This window comes from Petromyzon marinus, chromosome 1, assembly GCF_048934315.1.
Source record: "Petromyzon marinus isolate PM22_M1 ecotype Great Lakes invasive population chromosome 1, UKy_Petmar_22M1.pri1.0, whole genome shotgun sequence".
NCBI lineage: Eukaryota > Metazoa > Chordata > Hyperoartia > Petromyzontiformes > Petromyzontidae > Petromyzon > Petromyzon marinus.
The window spans coordinates 29,060,405-29,080,065 of NC_133667.1; the positions used below are offsets into that span (position 1 = coordinate 29,060,405).

The following is a 19,661-nucleotide window of genomic DNA, read 5'->3' on the forward strand; positions in this document are numbered from 1 at the left end:
GAGCAATGGTCCATCTTCATCTCTCTCCCTAATATATGTGTTCCATTTAGAGCAGTGTTATTGATGAAATGTGGTGAAGATTTTTTTTTATTTGTGCATCCAACGTAATTTATTTTCGTAACAATAATAATGGCACGTACATTCTGTATTAATGCTGTTCTAATAGCACGGAGGCTATCACGAAGGTGCTAAGCTTATGTCTTTGTAAGCTTCACGGAACATTTCCAACTACGAGCCCTCTCCACGCTCCAATGCAACATCTCAAAGGCGATCCGATGAATGCTCACCGTTGGGACAGAAGAATACGCTGTATGTGTACTCCCTTGGCATGCCTTCAGCCTGCATTCAGGAAGAGAAAATCAACAGAACCAGCCAAATATAAATTTAAACCAGGCTCTGTGGTAGCGGCGGGTTGTGGACATACTGATAATATTAACATGGTTGAAATTGAATTTAATAAAATTATCATGGTGAGGAAGTAGTACAAATTTAATGGACGTTAACTTAATATAACTTTTATTTTATGAGAAAATCCAAAAAGAATTTTGTCAAGGACGTATAACAATTGGTTCTGAAAGCGAAAAAGGTTCCAGGCCAAATAAGCCCAATAAAAATCAAAATGCACATTTGAGAAATTCCCCCGTGCTTCTGTGTTGAACCACGTGTTGTTTAGCATGGTGTCCAACGTTTCTCTCCACGTGCTGGGAGCTCTTTCACTTGGAGATAAGCGTCAGACATCAGGCCCAACAACACATGGCACAACCCGAAAACGCATCGGAGAGCTGTGCAGCACGACCTTGAAAACCAACTCAGCCATATAAAACCTTAAACTCGATTCTGAATCGCACAGGTAGCCAGTGCGATAACTTAACTGTAATAACCGTCATGCGTTGCGATCTTTGCGTGCGACGCGAGGCGTCATTGTGGCGAGATATTAACTACCTCGCCTGGTGTACAGGAGGTCGTGGGTTTTATCTCGACAATGACAATGCCTGTATATTTGGAGTTTGCATGTTCTGCTCATGGTCACGTGGACTTTTCTCCGGGTCATCCAGTTATTCCCTCCACGTTTAGAAAGTACTTGGCTGCTATAAATTTCCACATGATAAGCCACTTCGTTGAGTGATAATTTGTCACCATATCGCTTCTGAAAAGAGCTATATAGCTCAGTGGGTCTTAACTGGTAAAATAAAAAATAGTTTGAAATAATTTAGTTCAGTGTTCTTCACTAGTTTTCAGAGGGTGGCCACTTTCGCCGATAAGACATCAGTGTGAGAGCCGATACACATTTAAAGCCATTGGGTTTGACAATGCACAAAAATGCGTTTTCACATTTTGTGTATTGTCAGGGGGGCCGCACGTCAGGGGCCGCACTAAAGGCCACTAGGGGCCGCCAGTGGCCCGCGGGCCTTGCAATGAAGAACACTGGTTTATATTCTTGGTTCTTTCGGTAAAGTCACGTGGAAGGGAAACAATAAAATAATAAAAAAAATATATACTTTTTATTATTATTTTATTGTTTCCCTTCTACGTGGTGACTTGACCGAAAGAACCAAGAATATGAATCCCTGCAGTCGCGAAAGCTTTAAATCATAAACACTGGTTTAGTTCGTGTGGTGGTGGTGCTGCGGTGCGCACCTCCACCAAGACGCTGCGCATGATGTAGTCGAGGCCCATGGGCGTTCGTCGCTCAGGAGCCACCTCCTCCACGTACTTGGCGCCCTTGAGCGTCTGCGCCCCCTCGTCGCAGCAGCTCGCCTCGCCGTACGCAAACGCTCGCGCTGCAGGCCGGCGAACAAACAGGCATTACAATACAAATGCAACCGATTACAAAAAATATATATATATAAAAGGCAACGTTTCAGGCAGTGGCCCTTTTTCATGGCACGTATTTTTTTTGGTTCATTGTGCTCGTACACCACTGTCACCGCAAGATCACCGAATAACCTATTGTTACAACGAATAGGTCAGTTTGAATGCACGTATGTTCCGGAACACCTTTTGTTTAATGTACTAGCTATATGTAACGTGTAGACACCTGTGATGTTAGTCTGTCCCAGCTCAGCAAAGGAGAGCACCAGTGACGTTGTCTTGGTTTCGTCGGCCTCCACGCACATCTTGCGGGTCAGATGCTGCTTCCCGTGGTGGCCCACAAACTTGACACCCTTGGGGACGGTCACCTTTACGTGCACCTGCATTATTGACAAGCCAACAACAAAAGCGGTCACCAAACATCAGCCCTGATCTCATCAACTGCTGGACGAAGGCCTCCTCCTCGCGCTGACGCCACCTGTCCGGCACAAGGACTGATCGCATCGCTCCATCTCCACAGTGGTCATCCTCTCAGGCGAGTCCCATTGTATGGCTGCCCTTCCATTACCAGTCTCGTCCATCGGCCGTTATCCGCTTTAGAGATGCCCTGCTCAAGCCAACTTACTTTCTAAACCTCATATTCCTCTTTCTGTCGCTCAGTGTACTGTACTTCCCAGCACGCATCTCTGTACGTTTACTTGTGTTCTTTTCACGAAAATGTATTCAAACATAATAACCGTACAGTTAAAATTGTCACCCTTTTGTTTTCTATAAGGCTATTGACGTAAAATAGTTAAAACCATTTTGAAGCGGTGACGTTCCATCCAGTTTTATAGTCAGCATGTGTGTGTGGAGAAAAGAAAATGGGAAGAAGCCACATTCTGTGATGATTTGCCATCTTTTTAATCAGGTGAGAGCCAATTTAAATGAATTAAATCTTGCAAACAGCAGGAAAGATTTCGCTAGGAACTGAAGGTTTCACAACTGTCATTAACATTACAAATACAATTTTTTGTTACGTTAAATTATTTATTTCACATTATGGCAATGATAAAATTTTAAACTGACACAATCTTTTACGACTTAAATGTATAAACTGTGGTAATTAAAATACTGGCTGTGTCAGTTGATGGCATCTTCTGCCGCCTTTGCTCTCCGCCCTTCGTCAATCTACTGCTGGATGAAAGCCTCCTCACGCCGTAACATTTGTGCAAGTTCCTTGACCATACTTCACCACAGTGGTCAGTTCGCGCTGTTAAAGTGGGGGGGGGGGGGGACATTCAGAACTTGTTCAGATGTCACTCCCCGCCGATGTTACCCACAGCTGGGAATCGAAACCACAGCTTCAGGTGAATGCACGCGTTCATCGATGAGGGGAGGAACGCTGCAGGCTCAGCGCTAACGACGATCGATGCTCACCTCGGCGCAGAGGGGCATGTAGTTGTGGACGGTGAGCGGCACCTTGGCCTGCTCGCCGCGGATGAGCGCGTACGGGAGCGTGAAGTCCACGAAGAAGGGCTTAAATGTGCGCAGGGAACGGGCGGGCGCCAGGCCCAGACCCTGCGCTGGAGAAATGGCGAGGGCCTCGGCCACCCAGCTGGTGATCGAGTCCGGCACCTCCACCTGCAGCCGTGCCTCCCCCGTCGCCGCGCTGGGCAAGGTGAGCAAGGTGAACAAGGTGGGCAAGGTGAACAAGGTGAGCAAGGTGAACAAGGTGAGCAAGGTGAACAAGGTGAGCAAGGTGAACAAGGTGAACAAGGTGAGCAAGGTGAACAAGGTCAGCAAGGGCAGGGGCGGGGGTGGGTGGAGGCTCACGATTGCTGGCACTGTGATTCGCGATCGTTGCGTCTCGCGATTTCTGCTCTAACCGTGACGACGCTGTCCTAGCTCTCCGATGTGTTTTCGGGTTGTACCGCGTGCGTTGTGCGCGGCATGATGTCGTTCAACTTGCCGGGAGCATCTTTAGGGAACTGGAGCTGAAGAAGCTTCAAAACGCTTGCGGTGAAATGTCGGATATCATGCCGAACAACCCTCGGTAACAACCCGAAAATAAACAGCATAATCTTGATTTGAAGCTTTCGTGACTGCAGGAATCCATACTCTCTAGTTCTTTCAGTAAAGTCACGTAGGTAGAAAAAATAAACAGCACAACACACAAATAAAACCGACGCGGTAACACTGTCACCCTTATGAAAGCAAATTGCCCTCTAGTAATGGTTTTTCCACTGCAAAATAAAGTGCCGTGTCGTGTTTAGAATCATGCCTTGTGAGTTTTTCAGTTTGAAAAAAATACATAAATGTTAGGTCAAGTATTACAAATTGGAATGACAGGTTTTTTTGTACTTTTAACAGTTCACATTTCAAATGACAACATTGTATATGTATTGATATAAAACGCAGTTATTAGAGTAGTCAGTTCTTTGACTTTTTTTTTATTCCCCCCCACCACCACCACCCCGTGCGATCTGGTCTTGCAAAATTTCCGTTACCTGGTGTTGAAGCAGTGCCAGATCCAGGTCTCGGGGAAAAACGTTCGCTTTCGTTTATCAGCCCTGCCAACGAAAGCGGCGCACTGCTGTAAAAGTGGCGATTCACCGCACGGTGCCACAGCACAACAGCTGCTGCAAGGCTGTACGCTCGCACTCCACAGGAACGCCCCGCAGTGTTAACCTACAGCGTTTCCTGCCGAAGTAGATTCAACTCGCGCGTTCCACGCAAGGACAAATGCTCTCGGGATCAGGTTGCACGGTCGCACCAAAGACACGCCAAGGTCCTCTACAGTGTGAGCGAAACTTACAATCTATTGGGGCAGCACGTAATAGTGACGGGACCGTTATGGAAACTGTGTGAACAGAAGCAATGATGTGATCGCAATTAATAAGCGGCAATACGGTATCCCGTATCGTGAACATTTTTTTAACTGACACGTACGTGTATGTATATTGAACTTCTTTCGCACTGTACATCGCCGACCGTGCTGATCGGAGGTGCTCGGGAAGGACAACAAATCTGTACTGTGCACGGAAATTATTCCCAAAGTGACTAAATTGCAATGTGCTAAATGAAAACGATCAAGGTATCGTCAGTTCCCACCCCCCCCCCGCCTCCCTAATCTCTTCCACGAATTACCGCCACAGCGCCGACCTCAGTTTTCCACTTTAGTCGTGGCTGCACGACGCGACGAAGACCGTCGCAGTTCTCCGCGGGGTACGAAAGGCGACGGTCCGCGTACCTGGAGGCCGCGCGGCCGTGTGCGGTGGCAGAGAAGAAGGCGCCGGTGTGCGGCTGGAAGGCGGGCCCGGCCTCCTCCGTGAACATGCCGCCATTCTGCCGGTGGTTGAGCCTCACGATGTCCGTCATGACCGTCAGACCGGCCTCCTGCGTGCCAGAGGAGTGGGTGGTTGCGGGACGTGAGCCGGCCTCTGTTCCCCCCGCTCGCACAACCGTTTCGAACGCCGCTGTGGTTTTTGGGAAAGCTGCGCCTGCTGCATCGCTGTCCCGAGCCATTTCATTGAGTTCTTCTTATTATTATGATGATGATGATATGATCATGGAAATTATTTACTCGGTTAAAAGCCTGAGTCTCGGTGCTCGCCTTTCGGGAGGGTCCTGCGTTGGTTGATAATATGAACGCGGCTTTGGGTTCTTGTGGGAGGACAATTTGAGTTCACGGGAGAAAACCCACACTTGTTGGGAGATGATATTCAACACTGCCAGTCCTGGCCACCTTGCCTACATCTCCGAGTAAATCCTGATTGGCCGGTCACTCATCCAAAGCACTTAAACAGTCTGAGGTATGTCCAACTTGCAAAGGCCAAACCTATAACACCTGGTTTTGCCTGGGAGTCTCCCTTTTGAAATAAATATACCACGCTCAACGCTCAATGCTCAACAATGCCCAAACTGCCGCGATCTGATGTAATTGGGCGCACGCAGGGAGATGTTTCTTTTGTTTCATAAGCCACACATTTCGTGTGTGAAACAATTTAACCGGAGGCTTGATGACCTATCGACGGTGCACGCTGCGGACCACGCAGGAAGCACCTTGGCGCACTCCTGAGCACTGTGTAACAAATCAGCGGTGCGGTGGACCCACAGTGAACGCAAAGCGCGTGTCCTTGGTGATGTCCCAGTGCCAGGGGAAGATGGAGGAGCGGCGCCGACGGGAGGAGATCCCCGGCCACCAGAAGTGGCTGTCTTCCTTCGATGTGCCGTACGACTCGCTCACGTCGAACTCCGCCAGTTCCTTAAACACCTGCGGTAAGACAGATGTGAAGGTTGTAAACCCTGCTGATATTGTGGTCGTCGATTGTCTCCGTGCCATTCTTGAAATGTGTTAGCAATACTGCAACATTTTTTATTAATGGAACGGCCGCTTGCGCAACTTTGCGCCTGCAGTCAGGGACCTTTGACTGTGGCTCGTTGTGAATTGGCTTGCCCCATTTGAAACTAATGTGGAGTGTTCATGTCCACAATACAGCAATGTATTCCGGATAACACTGCTTTAATCTATTGTAGAGGATTCGCGAAGTGAAAATATATTCCCCAGCATCTATACGTCATTGTAGAATATGTAATTTGACATCACAGGCAAGATATGAAGCCCTAGACTAAATACATGAGGAGAATATATATTGTGGGCCTTACCATCGAAGAAACCGCTTTACCCGAAACAACTTTTGCGGTGATAAAAATGCGAAAATCCGTACGTTATAATGCCACTCAAAATTCATTGAGAGTATATCCGTCAGAAGTGTGCGTGGGTTTGAGAAGATCTGCACATGTCCAGCCACCTTCTCCGTGGACAGCTGGTATCCAGGCTTGAGCAAGTGAACGCTCTTGTCCACGGCGGCCACGCAAGCGCACGAGCCCTTCGCCGCTCGCACCACGATGTCCACTTTGTCTCCAGGCGATGTCTCGTTCTGCGATAACTCCAGTGAGACCTAACCAGGGAATCGCGAGAAATGCTCCATTTATTTTCCCCGATTAAACCCTATCACGTTCCGATGACGTACATGTGCATCATCAAAACGAAACCGGTAGAAAAATAAAATAACTTTATCGGTATCGAGGCTCCCACAAGGCCATGCGGGAGGGCGTGTGGCACAGTTTGTCTCCAGCTATCATAGAGTGCGGTCGTGTCGCTTCAGATCTCTCCGGTGGGTACGGTGTCTTTAAAAATAACGGCGCTATGCCTCTCTTTCTGCTTCCTCCCTTGCACCGACCAACTCTGGAATTCCCTCCCATCTTCTAAACTAAACTTTTTTTTTATTTTACTGGGCAAGGCCCACTGAGCTATACAGTTCTTTTTCATAAGCAACCTGGCCACAAATGATAGCTCAACGAAGTGGCTTATCATGTGGAAATGTATTACAGCCAAATACTCTAAACGCACGTTTCTAAATGGGGTGCGGAAAAAGCGGAGGACCCGGAGAAAAATCCACGTGACCACGGGGAGAAGATACAAACTCCAAATATAAAGCAGGCGTCAGGGTCAGGATCGAATCTGCGACCTCCTGCCTACCAGGGGAGGCAGTTAACATCTCGCCACCGCAGCGCCCTTCTGGAACCAAGGTGTTCTTTTTTTTACTCAATTCAAGAAACGTATTCACCCCTTATCTATGACAACTTCAATGGCATCCGTTTGTTTCTGGCCGTTTGGAATATTTGGGGCCTTTCGGGGGGGGGGGGGACCATGTGCTCAGCAACTGTGAAAGTAATAAATAAATAAATCCATAAACGTGCCTCGTTCTCGAAGCTGGGCTTGACGGGGATCTGCACGCTGTCGGCCACTCCCTCCCCGTTGGCGCGCACGTGGTAGACGAGCAGCCGACTGGACGGGACCATGGCGTGCGTCACGGGAATGCGCAGCCACATCTCGCACACCTTCACAGGCTCCTCCACCGCTGATTTGCCGACCGACTCTGGAACCGCGCGGGGTGGCGCATTAGCAAACAGTTGTTTTGTTAAAGCGTAATATATATTTTTACGTTTTTTTTGTAAACGAACTTAAACGACAACGACACTTTTTTTTTTCCCCCCAGCGTATGTGGAAGATTGAGGTGCGTAATCCAGCATCAAATGATCAAATAGCCTATCTTTAATAAGTAAATAAAAAAAAACAGTACAAATTCCAGCCATTTAAAATCCACAAATGGATGAAGGCCTCCCCACACCATATTTGGATGCCGCGGTGGAGAGATGTTAACTATCTCACCAGGTATACAGAAGGTCGTGGGTTCGATCCTGACCCTGACGCCTGTATACTTGGAATTTGCGTGTTCTCCCCGTGGTCGTGAGGATTTTTTATCCAGGTCCTCTGGTTTTTCCCTCCAAGTTTAGAAACAGCATGCATTTACAATATTTGTCCGCTATAAATGTCCACGTGATAAGCCACTTAATTGTAGCCAGATTGCTTCTGAACAAGAGCTGTATAGCTCAGTGGGCCTTACCCGATCAAATACAATAAAAAGTTAAGTCTTCTAGTTTAGTTTGATATTAGTCATGGTCGTTTTTGACCATATTTCACCATTATGGCTAGTACGGGTTGGTGTTGGGGGGGGGGAGAGGAGGGCAACACCGGTTCAGATATCACCTTTAAATGAGTAAATATTAGGACCCACATTTATAAAGCCTCTCTCTAAGTCCCTTAAGTTGGGAGTCAGGGTCGTGACAGTGAAGCAGAGTGTGACGTGGCTGATTGCCATCAAACCCACGCGTTAGCTCCTGGCACTTTTACATTTTGAAAAAAAAAGCTTTCCAACTACGATCGTAGCCACATGCAACCAATGTTTGGAGAAATAAATCAAACTTGTGAACTTCACCAAATGGTTTTTCCACAAGGTTCTTATTTGTGGTCAAATTATTACTTAATGACTTTCTTAACCTTAAGAAAATTATACTATCCTTATCTACCCTGGTAAGCCTGAAACGAGTCTAAAGACTAATTTCGACGAGTGTCTTGCTTTGGGAGTTTCACCAATTTCTGATTAATTATGATTGTGTATTCTAAGAAAACACAGTACCCAGAAAAAAACAGATAAATATGACACACATACACTATCATTGGAAATTCATGCTTTGTACCATGTGGAACACAGTATATATATATTTTTACAAATACCCAACAATTATATTTTGACCATCCCTGTTGGTAACCTATAACCAAACCACCTGGAGTGGGCCTGATCTTGTCTGATCTCAGAAGCTAAGCAGGTTTTAACATGGATGGTGCTTGTATGGGCGACCACCATGCACAGATGGTAAAGGCTGCTGCAAGGCTACGCTATGGGCAGCAAAGGCCAGTGCAGCCAAATCCAATGTTGCACCGTACTATGCTCCCACACCTATGCTCCTTCTGCCTTCAACATTTCACACTGACCACGGATAGCTGCAACTCCGATTAATGGAGTGACCCAGTGAAACAGTCATATATCGGAACATGCGGTGGAGCAGCTGTGGCACCAGCGGTTAGCACACTGCGCCACAAACAGAGCGAGCAACCCGAATTCGATTTCTGGCCACAACGAACATCAGTGGCGAGCGACATCTAAACCAGTCCTGAGCCTCCCGATTCACCAAACGACACAAGACCAGCATGGTGAAGTACGGTCAAGCAAACCACCACGACCCGCACAGCGGTGGGGGAGGCCCCGTACGTATGTACGTTGAACTTCCTTCGTGCCGTACGTAACCAACCGTGCAAACCGGAGGCGAGCCTCGTCACGTGGCAGCAGATCGTCACACGCACGTGCGGGCGAAGCGGCACCGACCAGGCTGCACTCCGTACCCGCCTGCTCCTGTGACCGGTGAGTGGCGTCGGCATTCTTGTCGAAGACGAGGGCGTCCCGACGGCGGCGCGGCGGGGGGACCCGGTCCCCGGGATCGGCGCCAGCGGCGGCCGGCACGGCGGACCCCGGAGGGCTCTGCGCGCCGGACTGGACGATGTTGCCACGTGCCGCCACCTCGTAGTGCAGCGAGACGTTGCAGGGGCAAGTGGACCTGATCGCAACCTTTGCTTCCTCGCCCACCTGGTAACGTCGGTTTGCAGGGGTTTTTGTTTGTTTGTTACGATCGAGAATAACTCGGGCACGAACCACTCATTGACCTGAATGCGTGTGTGTGTGTGTATATGAATGTATGTATGTATGTCGAACTTCTTTCGCGCCGTACGTAGCCAACCATCCTAATCGGAGGTGTACAGGTGTGTACCTGTGTGAACCAGTATGTGCGTATAAATGCATGCACGCGCTTGGTTTTTTTTGCAGTATTAATCAATAACGTACTCAAAAACGTGAAATCGCCCTCTATTTATATACTACTTTAGATTTTTTTTTGTTACATCTGGCTTTTATATATTCATACAAGTAGCCTGAAGCAGGCACTACTTCTATTGCATTCGGAGTTCATGCTCGGTATTCGTCGGCTGGGCTTAGACATGCGACGGGTCGGCAGAGCGCGCGAACGAAGGTGCGTGTTGCCCCTCGATGGGACGTTTTCACCTTGAGCGGTGCGGCCGGAGGCTGGAGCTGCAGGTGACATTTGCTCGGCGAGAACCAGCCGGTGATGGACATGAAGTTGGACAGGTACTGATCGCCCACCTCTCTCCCATCGATCGCCGTCACCTTCGCCTAATGGCCACACGCACAGAACCGACCGACGCGTTGTTTTATCAGCCCCCCCCCACCCACCCCCAGAAAGCGCTCGCGCGTGTGAGAGAGGGAGAGACAGAAAAGGTCGCGCTGCCGGCATGCTTGGGCAGCTCGTGAGCCGCGCACTTTATTCTCTCTTAATCCTCACGGATTTTTGTTTAAGGATGCATTTTTACGGGGGCAAGACAGAACTAAAAAAAAAAATTCCAAATCAGCCCGGAATGCGTGCCCCAGTCTCGTCAGATATCTAAGAAGCTAAAAGGAGGATTTGAGCCTGGATAGCGCTGCGATGGGGCGACCGCCGTGCTCAAAAGACAGGTGCAGTAGGTGCTGTGGTCGGCACGGGGCGGTGCAGCACAATCCATTTGCTCTTTAGCACTGCCCCCCACCATCACTAACCTACACTGACCAGTGTGGTGAAGTACGGTAACATATCCCCCCACGGCCTGAAAAGCATGGGAGAAGTACTCGTCCAGCAGTGATTTGAGAAAATGGGCTGTATGTGTATTTTCCGTGCAATCGCTTGTGAGCATGGTTGGATATTCTATTACGGAGTAATAATATATTAAAATCGATATCACCATACAAGGTTGCTGATCACCCTGCCAATACAAAATAAGATGATAAATGTTGCTGTGGCTTGGCTCTCCAACACACCGGTATGCTGTACTAGTAACGAATTGGCATGTTCTGTTTACGTGACAACCCTTACTAGTTGGCTGTGTCGAGTGGTGGCGGGTTTTAACCACACATTTATATATTTACACGATCTAACCCAAAAAAAAACCTGTATTATGGATGATATTGGTCGTGAAAGCCTGCGTGTTAAAGATAGGAGAATATAGATTTTTAAAATGTATATGTTTGGCCTTTCGTGATGTTTACAGAAATAGGTTCAATTGTGAATCCATTACAATATTCAGGCTACTGGATCTGTTCTCATTTGAGCAATTAATTTACAGCAAGGTCGCCGTGCGTGGAAACACATTCCCAGCATGAGTGCATTTCAGCCTTTCAGGGAGAATTATTTTCACACGGTTTATTATTTTCACAGTGGACCTGAAAATTATTTTCACACTTGTCACGAGCTCTTTTTATATATGTTTATATATGTTTTCCTTTCCATCCCCCCTCCCCAATTATATCCCAATTGAGCTCTTCTCTGTTGAATGTTTTAAGAGGAACTGACAATATATTCTAACTGTATGTTGAGATTGTTCATCTATTCCATGACATCAGGAGTTGCTTGATATATAATGTACTGCATAATGGGCAGTATGTATGTATGTTTGTTTGTTGAACTTCTTTCGCACCGTACGTACCTATCCGTGCTAATAGGAGGTGCAATGATCGGTTATGTGCCCATCATACGCTTGTACAGGAGGTATTTGCATTGTCTAATGAGATGAAGACATTTATATTTGGAACTCTGCAGAAAGCGGTGTATCACCCTGTAGTGAAGAACAGCCCTAAAAGAGGACATGAGAAAACTACTTCTAAAGTAATTTCAAAAGGTCTCTTTAATCGACGCACCATTTAAGACCCCCCAAAGAGGTGTGTGTTGCATGTCAAATCAAATCAATCGCTTATACGTCCCAGCGATGGAATCTAGCCAGCAGCTCTCCCGCTATATTTTTTGACCTGATGACGATTGCTTGTGTTGCGATCGAAACGTCGTGATATTTTTATTTTATTTTTATTTTTCTATCTACGTGGCTTTACCAAAAGACGCAAAGAATATAAACATATATAACAATTGTTTGCAGTGATTGATGACTGGGATAATACCATCAACCTCCCGATGCTTGAAATTCCAGTATAGCCTTAGCCATCTGCTCCGATTCCAACCTAGGTTATCTGCGGTACCAGCTCCGACTCCCGAGCCACCAGGCCACAACCACACCACCTGTTCTCTGATAAAGCACAAAGGGCAACGCTACTGACCTCCAGCCAGACATATTGGGCCATGGTGGGTATTGAGTGGATTTGGAACGCCACGATGCCATCTCGGGACACCAGCTCACTGGTGTAGATGTTGTCCTTTGCCGCGAGCTCAGCCTTGATCCGCACAGTCACGCCATCCGCAGGGCTTCCGTCCGGATATGTGACCTCCAGCTTGAGTCGAGACATTGCAAATCATCGTTAGTTTTTAACGTTTTCCAACTGAGGTTGAACGCACTGGCACTCTACCCATCTCTCTGTCCATCCATAAATAGCGAGGGGGCATTATTGCTTTCGTAAAGATGATCCAACAAGAACGAACCGGTGGCTATTATGGACTTGCCCTTTTGAAAACCGGCCAAATTGATCTCAATGGGTTGCCTGAAACTTGGCAGACAAAAACCAGGGCAAAATATGGACAATTTTCAGATATGTAAATCAATTTTGCCCTGATGGCATAATCCCGAGTTACACGTAAAAAAAAACATTTTTACGAACACGGTATACAAGATTGTGCTGTCAACCTAAAAACTGAAATACCTGCCGCAATTAACAAAGGAATGACAGCAAATCTTCTGAAAATGTGGCATCCCTACTACCTTGTGAACACAAACAAGCGGAATGAGTATTTTCAGCCTGGTGCATGGTGCAGTCCCCTGGAAATGTGCAATGTCGGGCCAAGGTTGGCATGTGGTTGCAAACCGTTGGACCAACATTGGACCAACATTGGCCCAACGTTCCATGTTTACCAGGGGTGTGTTCGATGCGTTTCCCCCCCCCCCCCCCCCCCCACCTTTCCATGGTAAGGCAGCCCGGGCTTGAACTGCTTGCGCGTCTCACGCGAATACTTTATGTCCACCAGCTGCTTGTGCACCAGCGTAGAGTCATCGAACGTGATCTGCTTACTGCCGTCGCTGGCCACCACCGTGGCCCAGACGCTCAGGGCTCCTCGGAAATGCTCGGGCACGTTCGGAGGCATCAGGTCCTTGACGCAGATGTCAAAGGACGCCGCTCCATCGACCTGGGAGGCAAACGACAATGGCGGTGGAGCTCGCGGCTAGCGTCATTCAGTCCGCCGCGTGACGTGCAGCACGATTTGAACGTGGTGGATTGCCACGTTGTTTGAGAGGCGAAGCCAATGAGACTGTGAACTCGTGAAGAGCTTGCCTCGAAGGTTTTGAGGACGGGCATGCCGAGGTCCTGTCTGTAGTAGCCGACTCCATTCACGGTCATGTTCACGGTGGCTTTCCCTCGCACTGGCTTCCCAAATGTGTACCTGATAAAGGAACATAATTCACAAGCTGCATTTACTCCTTGCCATCTTCTTCTGTGATATAACAAAACAAAAAACGTTGACAATGCGTGTGTTACTACGTTCGTGCCGGACGTTAAAAGCAAACCTGGCCCGGACTCTTGCTTTATCGCAGACGTTTAGGTTTCTGATGAAGCTGGGAGTGCTGATATCAACTTCAAACTTTGGCAGCACTGGGGGAAAAACATGAAAGAGAAAGGTTTTGTCTGCACTTTGAACTCACACCATTAAAATGCCCTTCATAGTTTTGAAAATTGTATTGATTCACCACCCCTTCCCTTTCCTCCTGGGAATTCAATGAATCGCTACAAATCAGGCCGACAATTCGATTTGAGAATTTATATTTTTTTACGTTCACGTGAATGGTAGTGCCTCTATAGTGCCTGTAGAGGTGACGTGAGCCCATTACACACAACGAACACAAATCCAATCATGTAAAATATTCATGCACGCTGTGAGTGCATGTATCACGAGCTTAATAACCATTCCACCCATCGTGTGCATAGATAGGGAAAATATAAAAAAAATCCCCAAAAAGTGCACAGTTTTGGAAAAGAGTATTGTCTTGGAAAAACTTGATAACCCACTTAATAGCACTGGTCACAAAGTATGTGATTTATTGAGAGTGGGTAGATTAAGTCGTTGAAAAAATATGAATGATTACGTTCACTGTGCAGCTATCTGCGAGGAGATGACACAATAAAACTATCAAAAGCGGATTGTAAAGTGTCACTTTTAAGCTTGTATGGGTTATCTTAAAACACATATATACGGGTTATTTTTTTTACAGGACACCTTTGAAATGTACAGGAGGATTATTTTTGCAGAGACACAAGCTCAACTTTTTTGTTATGCCAGATTGATTGTGGGGAGGTGGGGGGGGGGCTTTTGGAAGAGGGGGGGGGAGGGAACAAACGCATGACAACAGCCATCAACACAGCATGGCTCCTTCCTGCCGAGAGACGCTAAACCTTGGCATTAATGTGTTTTTTCCTTTTAAGGGCATCAGCCACCGCTTCCTGCAATGACCCCTAAGGGACGGAGGCTGCCATCCTGCCACGTGCCTGCTCAAAACAACAACTTCCTTCACAAAACATCCTGTCATCACCGAGGGGGAATGAGAACAATGGGCATTCTGTCTGCGAGCAAAAAAAAAGACATGGGTTACTGTTTTAGAGATATATATATGTATATTTTTATTCTTTTTTTATATTCTTCACCTGACGTTATTTTATCTGAATATGCCGGTTACTTTGACCAAATCCAACAGGGAGACAAAATATGTCCCACCACAGTTCCGACAGCTTGTCATATGCATTTAAACATCTGGGCGTGGGTGAAGGGAAATACGACAAAATTGGGTTTGGCGTGCGATTTATCATAATAAATCCTGAGCGCTCATCCGTGTCGCCCTGTCTGACTTAATCGGAGGCTGAACGGTGGTGACTTAAACAAGTGACAAATCCCAAAGCTAATTAATTTCCGAAAAGTTTAATTGATTGATTGGTTGATTTATTTTACACCTCAAGAAATACTTTATCCCTGTTAATAGGTGCTGTTGCAACTTAAAAATGACCAAAGGCTCTACGGGACACCACTTGTGGCTTGAGTTGTTAGCATATTCAAGATTTTCGAACTGCGTAGAATGCTTGGTAATTATTTCTGTTCTTTCTAAATTTCCTTTCTTTAGTTGTATGTGGCCAGACATTAACTTTAGTGCAGTAGTACATTGCTGTTTACACATAAAGTTTACGATCATCCAGTCCTGTGCTGGCATGCTAAAGCAAAGGTTGAGAAACCCACCGTATTTTTGCACTTCAAAGGACTTGTTGTAGGTGTGGGAATGGAGCTCCACAAAGATCATCCACTCTCCAAAGATTGGTTGCTCAGAGATTGGGAAGCTCACATTCATGATTCCTAAAATAAGTGCATGGACGCATACACACAAACACATGGTAATATACATTTCAGGAGACAGCTTGACCACTTCCCCTGTGCTTATGAGTTTATTTAACCAGGGCTATAACGATGGCTTAATATTTCACTCGATATTTTTCAGAACGCTACTAGGCTAACACAGAGTAGGGATTAGTGAGGTACGCCTATCTATACTTATATTATTGTGTGCTATATTCCTGCAATTACCTGAACAGGTTTTGGACAAGATAAGGTGAGATGGATGTCTCATGCCAAAATAATTCCCAGAACAATGTTCCAAAATGTTTTTGGCTGTTTTGGCTGAAATTAATCATTCGCTATTACTGACTCATAATCAGTTTCTCTTGGGTTAGATCGTGTAGGTATCATGTCAATATAATGTACGAAAAATTTCGACAAGAGAATCCTAAATAAAATATGCTAAAGATTACAATACATCTTCAACACACAAATATGAAAAAAACCCCATCCATATCGCAAGGACGGAGGCTAAGGAAAATGTAGTAAACACAATTGTTGAATCCGTTTTTACCACAACAGATGGGATGTAGGTCACTCCACTGGACCATGCGTGATCCTCTTGGGTCCTGAATGTGAAGACAAGGCAAGTCGGCACTCATGCCAGTTCAGTAATTGGAAACAACTTAAACACGTGCATGGCTTTAACTCGCGTTTCAGAGCTACCAAAGCCCATTTACCCAACATACACAGTTGTTAACGTGATATGCCACATGTACAATGTGGATGAATCGTGGATTTATCGCAGTAGAGCAGGAGTCTGTGAAGGTATTTTTAAATACTTGTGTGTTCTATCTACTGGCTATATTCCTCGCCATGTGTTCATCAAAACAGTAACTGTTTCAGTAACTCTTAATTGTTTGCAGATGAATCAAATCAAATTGTATGAAGTTGTGAACTTACCACAATGTATGCTTCCACCTGGAAATTAGAGATGGACAATTAAAGATCACGTGAACTGGGCAACTGAAGCGATAACCAAACCTGTGTTCAGGAAGCAAATGAAATGCAACTTTCTGTTTTATTTCGCTGGAAAATTCTGGACGGAAATCATTTGGCAACTTGTGCAATGTGTAGAATCAACAATGCACTTTGTCATCAGTAAAAGCTAAATTTTAAATCTGGCAATGAAGTTGCATTCACATTACACTTTTGTTAATATGTGTAGGCAAAATAATGCATTTATTCTTCCTCACCTTTTCATTGATTGGCCTCAGTTCTGGACTTATGATAATGAAGTTGGCAAGAACTGTAAAATAAATCCCCACAAAAAATACAAGTAAACCCTGTTATGATCATTTATAAATAGTTAAAATGTAAACATTTTCCCACGTGTTACATTGCAATAATTCTGTTTTGATTTTGTGACAAAAATCATAAAAAAATCAACCAATGTGCCAATGCCGTTAAGTTGCTTTTTCGATTGCATATGTGCTGTGCGACAACACTTTACAGCTCCCACATCTCATGTAATAACATCCATCACAATTATTTGCTTTCTTTTCTAATCATATATTTTCATTTCAACATGCACACGGAAACGTGACAGTTACAAAACAATGCGGCATATCCGACTCGTCAGGGACTGAGCGATATTCTGGACATCTGTGAAAAAGAGCATCATAGCTCATCAGATTCCTCCAGTATAAGTAAAGACTGAATCTGATATACGTGGGTATGTGAAATGGTCAGATGTAGGAACATCTACAGAAAATTAGTTACACCCTTCACAAATACTGCCCTACGTGTGGAGGTTAATTGGTCATGGTGGATGAACAACGGTCGGATATGCGATGTTGTACCGTGCGGAAATCATAATTCGTGGAATGAAACAAGCCGTACTATTGTGGTTCAAATAAAATTTGTCTTGCCTCTCTGTTTGGGCTTGTAGACCGGTTTGTCAGTCTGGATCAGCACTGTGGAACCTTTCTGCTCCACGGTGATGGTGGTGGAGTTTTGGAATGAGAAGGCATCACTCTTGGAGGTGGAATTATGGCTTCCCCACACTCTCAAGTGAGCTTGACCCCTCAATCCGCGCGGCACCTTGGTGAGTACGTGGGCACAACAGGCAAATACAAGCTTGTGAAGATTGCTTGACAGATCCCAAACATGTGTCTTTTATTATTTGTTTGAAGGAGGGAGGTTGGTTCATATTTTTATATTTACTTCTTCTGTCAAGGCGACATTCTGGCATTACTTGAAATGCGCAAAAATATTAACATTTGAGAACAAAAAAAGCGTTTCGCAAATTAGTACTAAAAAAAACTTACTTTCAGTTTTATTACACCCTTTTCTGCAAACGACAAAAGAAACAGTTAAAATCGACGTGTTCACAGCATCAAAAACACACCGTGCTTGCGCGTATATATTATTTTTGCCGGGGGGGGGGGTTAAAATGAGCAGTATTCATAAAGACACGGGCTTCGTTACGAGCCTCCTCATTCGCCCGTCGCTTACCAAACACATCGCCACGACTGTGCGCCACCGTCTCCCCGTGGACCGCCAGGCACGCCTGGACGGCGGTCTCTGCCGCGGGGTTAAAAAAAGTGACGCTGATGGCCTCCTCCACCCCGGCTCTGAACACCGAGGGAGCTGCCACCAGATAGCCGCTAAACGCCAAAATAAAACAACAAAAAAACAAAGACAACAAGCAGGGCCAAATGTTACCGACTTGTCAACGAAGCAGGGGCAGCAGCAAAAATGCTTTCTGTACACGTGATGTATGAGAAGGGGCAAATTTTCACTTAACCACTTGTTTTATTATCGCTTGCATCACCATCGACCACAATATCCAACGTGGATCTTGTGAGAGAGAGAGAAACCCATCAATTTACATGTGAAGCTAGGCAATTAATGAAAACGCATATCTATCTATGTATTATTTATTTTATTAACTTCTCAAACAATGCAATTCTTGAGCAATCAGAACCTCTCACTTATACAGTATCTCAAAACTACAATTCTTTAGCAACCATTGCCCCCACATTCCCCTGAACAACATGTACATTCACTTATTCATTCCAAGCTGTATATAGCAATCCTTGTTTCTTGATGGTTACAGCGTACCGTTAAGTGACGTACTGTACCAATTCAATTTGTGATAGACCACATGCCATGAATAATTGAATGAATAAATTCCACTTACCGTGGCAAGGGCCCTTCACAGTGACACAGGGCGAGGGCAGAGAGCAGCAACCAGAGATGTCCATCTCCTCGAAAGTCCATGATGACAATGACGACGGCGATTGAACGTGCAAACCGGCTTGTACAAAAAAAAAGAACAACTCTCAATCCAAACCAGTCGAGTCCGCCCTAGTCCCCTCTTGCTGGAGTCGCTAGTCCGGCACAAGTGGGCTTTTTCACAGTCATGCCCAGGGATTTTTCACTTCAAAGGACAGGCGGAGGCCGTAAGGATTTATCGCCCAGAGCCGGAGAAAAAGATGTTTGCTCCTTCCACGACCCAGACACAGCCCGGCTTTTGTGCTCTGAGCTGTGGTCCCGGCGCAATCTCTTAAGCATTCATTCATTCGCTGACTCGTTCATTCATTAATCGAGCCCCGTTTCTTTTAAAGCCCAACACATTGCTGGGGACGAAACTGGATACCCTCTGAGCTTCTCTTCATTAGCGAGCCGGCACCCGGCGTTTGTATTAATTTATATATTTTCTTATTACTATTCTTTGTGTTGCCCCCCATCCCCCCACCCACCCCCCTACTCACAAACAGTTAAAATGTTAATCGTCCTCCTCTGGATGCTGCACGGACTCACTGGGGTTTGGAACGCGCCTGCCGCTCGCACGGCGCTGAGCACATTTAGTGTTTGCAGATGGGCTGAGGTTGCATGAAGAAGGGATGGCTTAAAGCTGCCCCTCCCGGCTCTCACTCAACAACCACAACCTCCTACCGTCACAAACCCCCCCCCAACCATCTTCACATTATAAATCACCTCCTTAATTCACTTTGGCAGGGCGTCCTGTGGACCCCATGCAA

General features: G+C 46.1%; 1 protein-coding gene across 1 annotated transcript in view; it reads right to left on the reverse strand.

Annotated features, from left to right (window-relative positions):
- CPAMD8 (C3 and PZP like alpha-2-macroglobulin domain containing 8) overlaps window positions 1-19,381 on the reverse strand; it is a 46,750-nt gene extending 27,369 nt beyond the window's left edge. Inside the window, exons 1-23 of the mRNA XM_032947939.2 lie at window positions 18,818-19,381; window positions 18,130-18,281; window positions 17,943-17,965; window positions 17,544-17,715; window positions 16,869-16,921; window positions 16,576-16,593; window positions 16,187-16,241; window positions 15,520-15,633; window positions 13,805-13,889; window positions 13,572-13,680; window positions 13,198-13,425; window positions 12,408-12,578; window positions 10,314-10,442; window positions 9,602-9,842; window positions 7,558-7,736; window positions 6,606-6,755; window positions 5,909-6,067; window positions 5,045-5,190; window positions 4,302-4,364; window positions 3,232-3,463; window positions 2,039-2,192; window positions 1,639-1,781; window positions 288-339 (exon numbers count right to left, since the gene is read on the reverse strand). Coding sequence (XP_032803830.2) covers window positions 288-339; window positions 1,639-1,781; window positions 2,039-2,192; window positions 3,232-3,463; window positions 4,302-4,364; window positions 5,045-5,190; window positions 5,909-6,067; window positions 6,606-6,755; window positions 7,558-7,736; window positions 9,602-9,842; window positions 10,314-10,442; window positions 12,408-12,578; window positions 13,198-13,425; window positions 13,572-13,680; window positions 13,805-13,889; window positions 15,520-15,633; window positions 16,187-16,241; window positions 16,576-16,593; window positions 16,869-16,921; window positions 17,544-17,715; window positions 17,943-17,965; window positions 18,130-18,281; window positions 18,818-18,897 — 2,908 coding nt within the window. The 5' untranslated portion in view covers window positions 18,898-19,381. The remainder of the gene's footprint in view (window positions 1-287; window positions 340-1,638; window positions 1,782-2,038; window positions 2,193-3,231; window positions 3,464-4,301; window positions 4,365-5,044; window positions 5,191-5,908; window positions 6,068-6,605; window positions 6,756-7,557; window positions 7,737-9,601; window positions 9,843-10,313; window positions 10,443-12,407; window positions 12,579-13,197; window positions 13,426-13,571; window positions 13,681-13,804; window positions 13,890-15,519; window positions 15,634-16,186; window positions 16,242-16,575; window positions 16,594-16,868; window positions 16,922-17,543; window positions 17,716-17,942; window positions 17,966-18,129; window positions 18,282-18,817) is intronic.
- Between the last annotated feature and the right edge of the window lie 280 nt (window positions 19,382-19,661).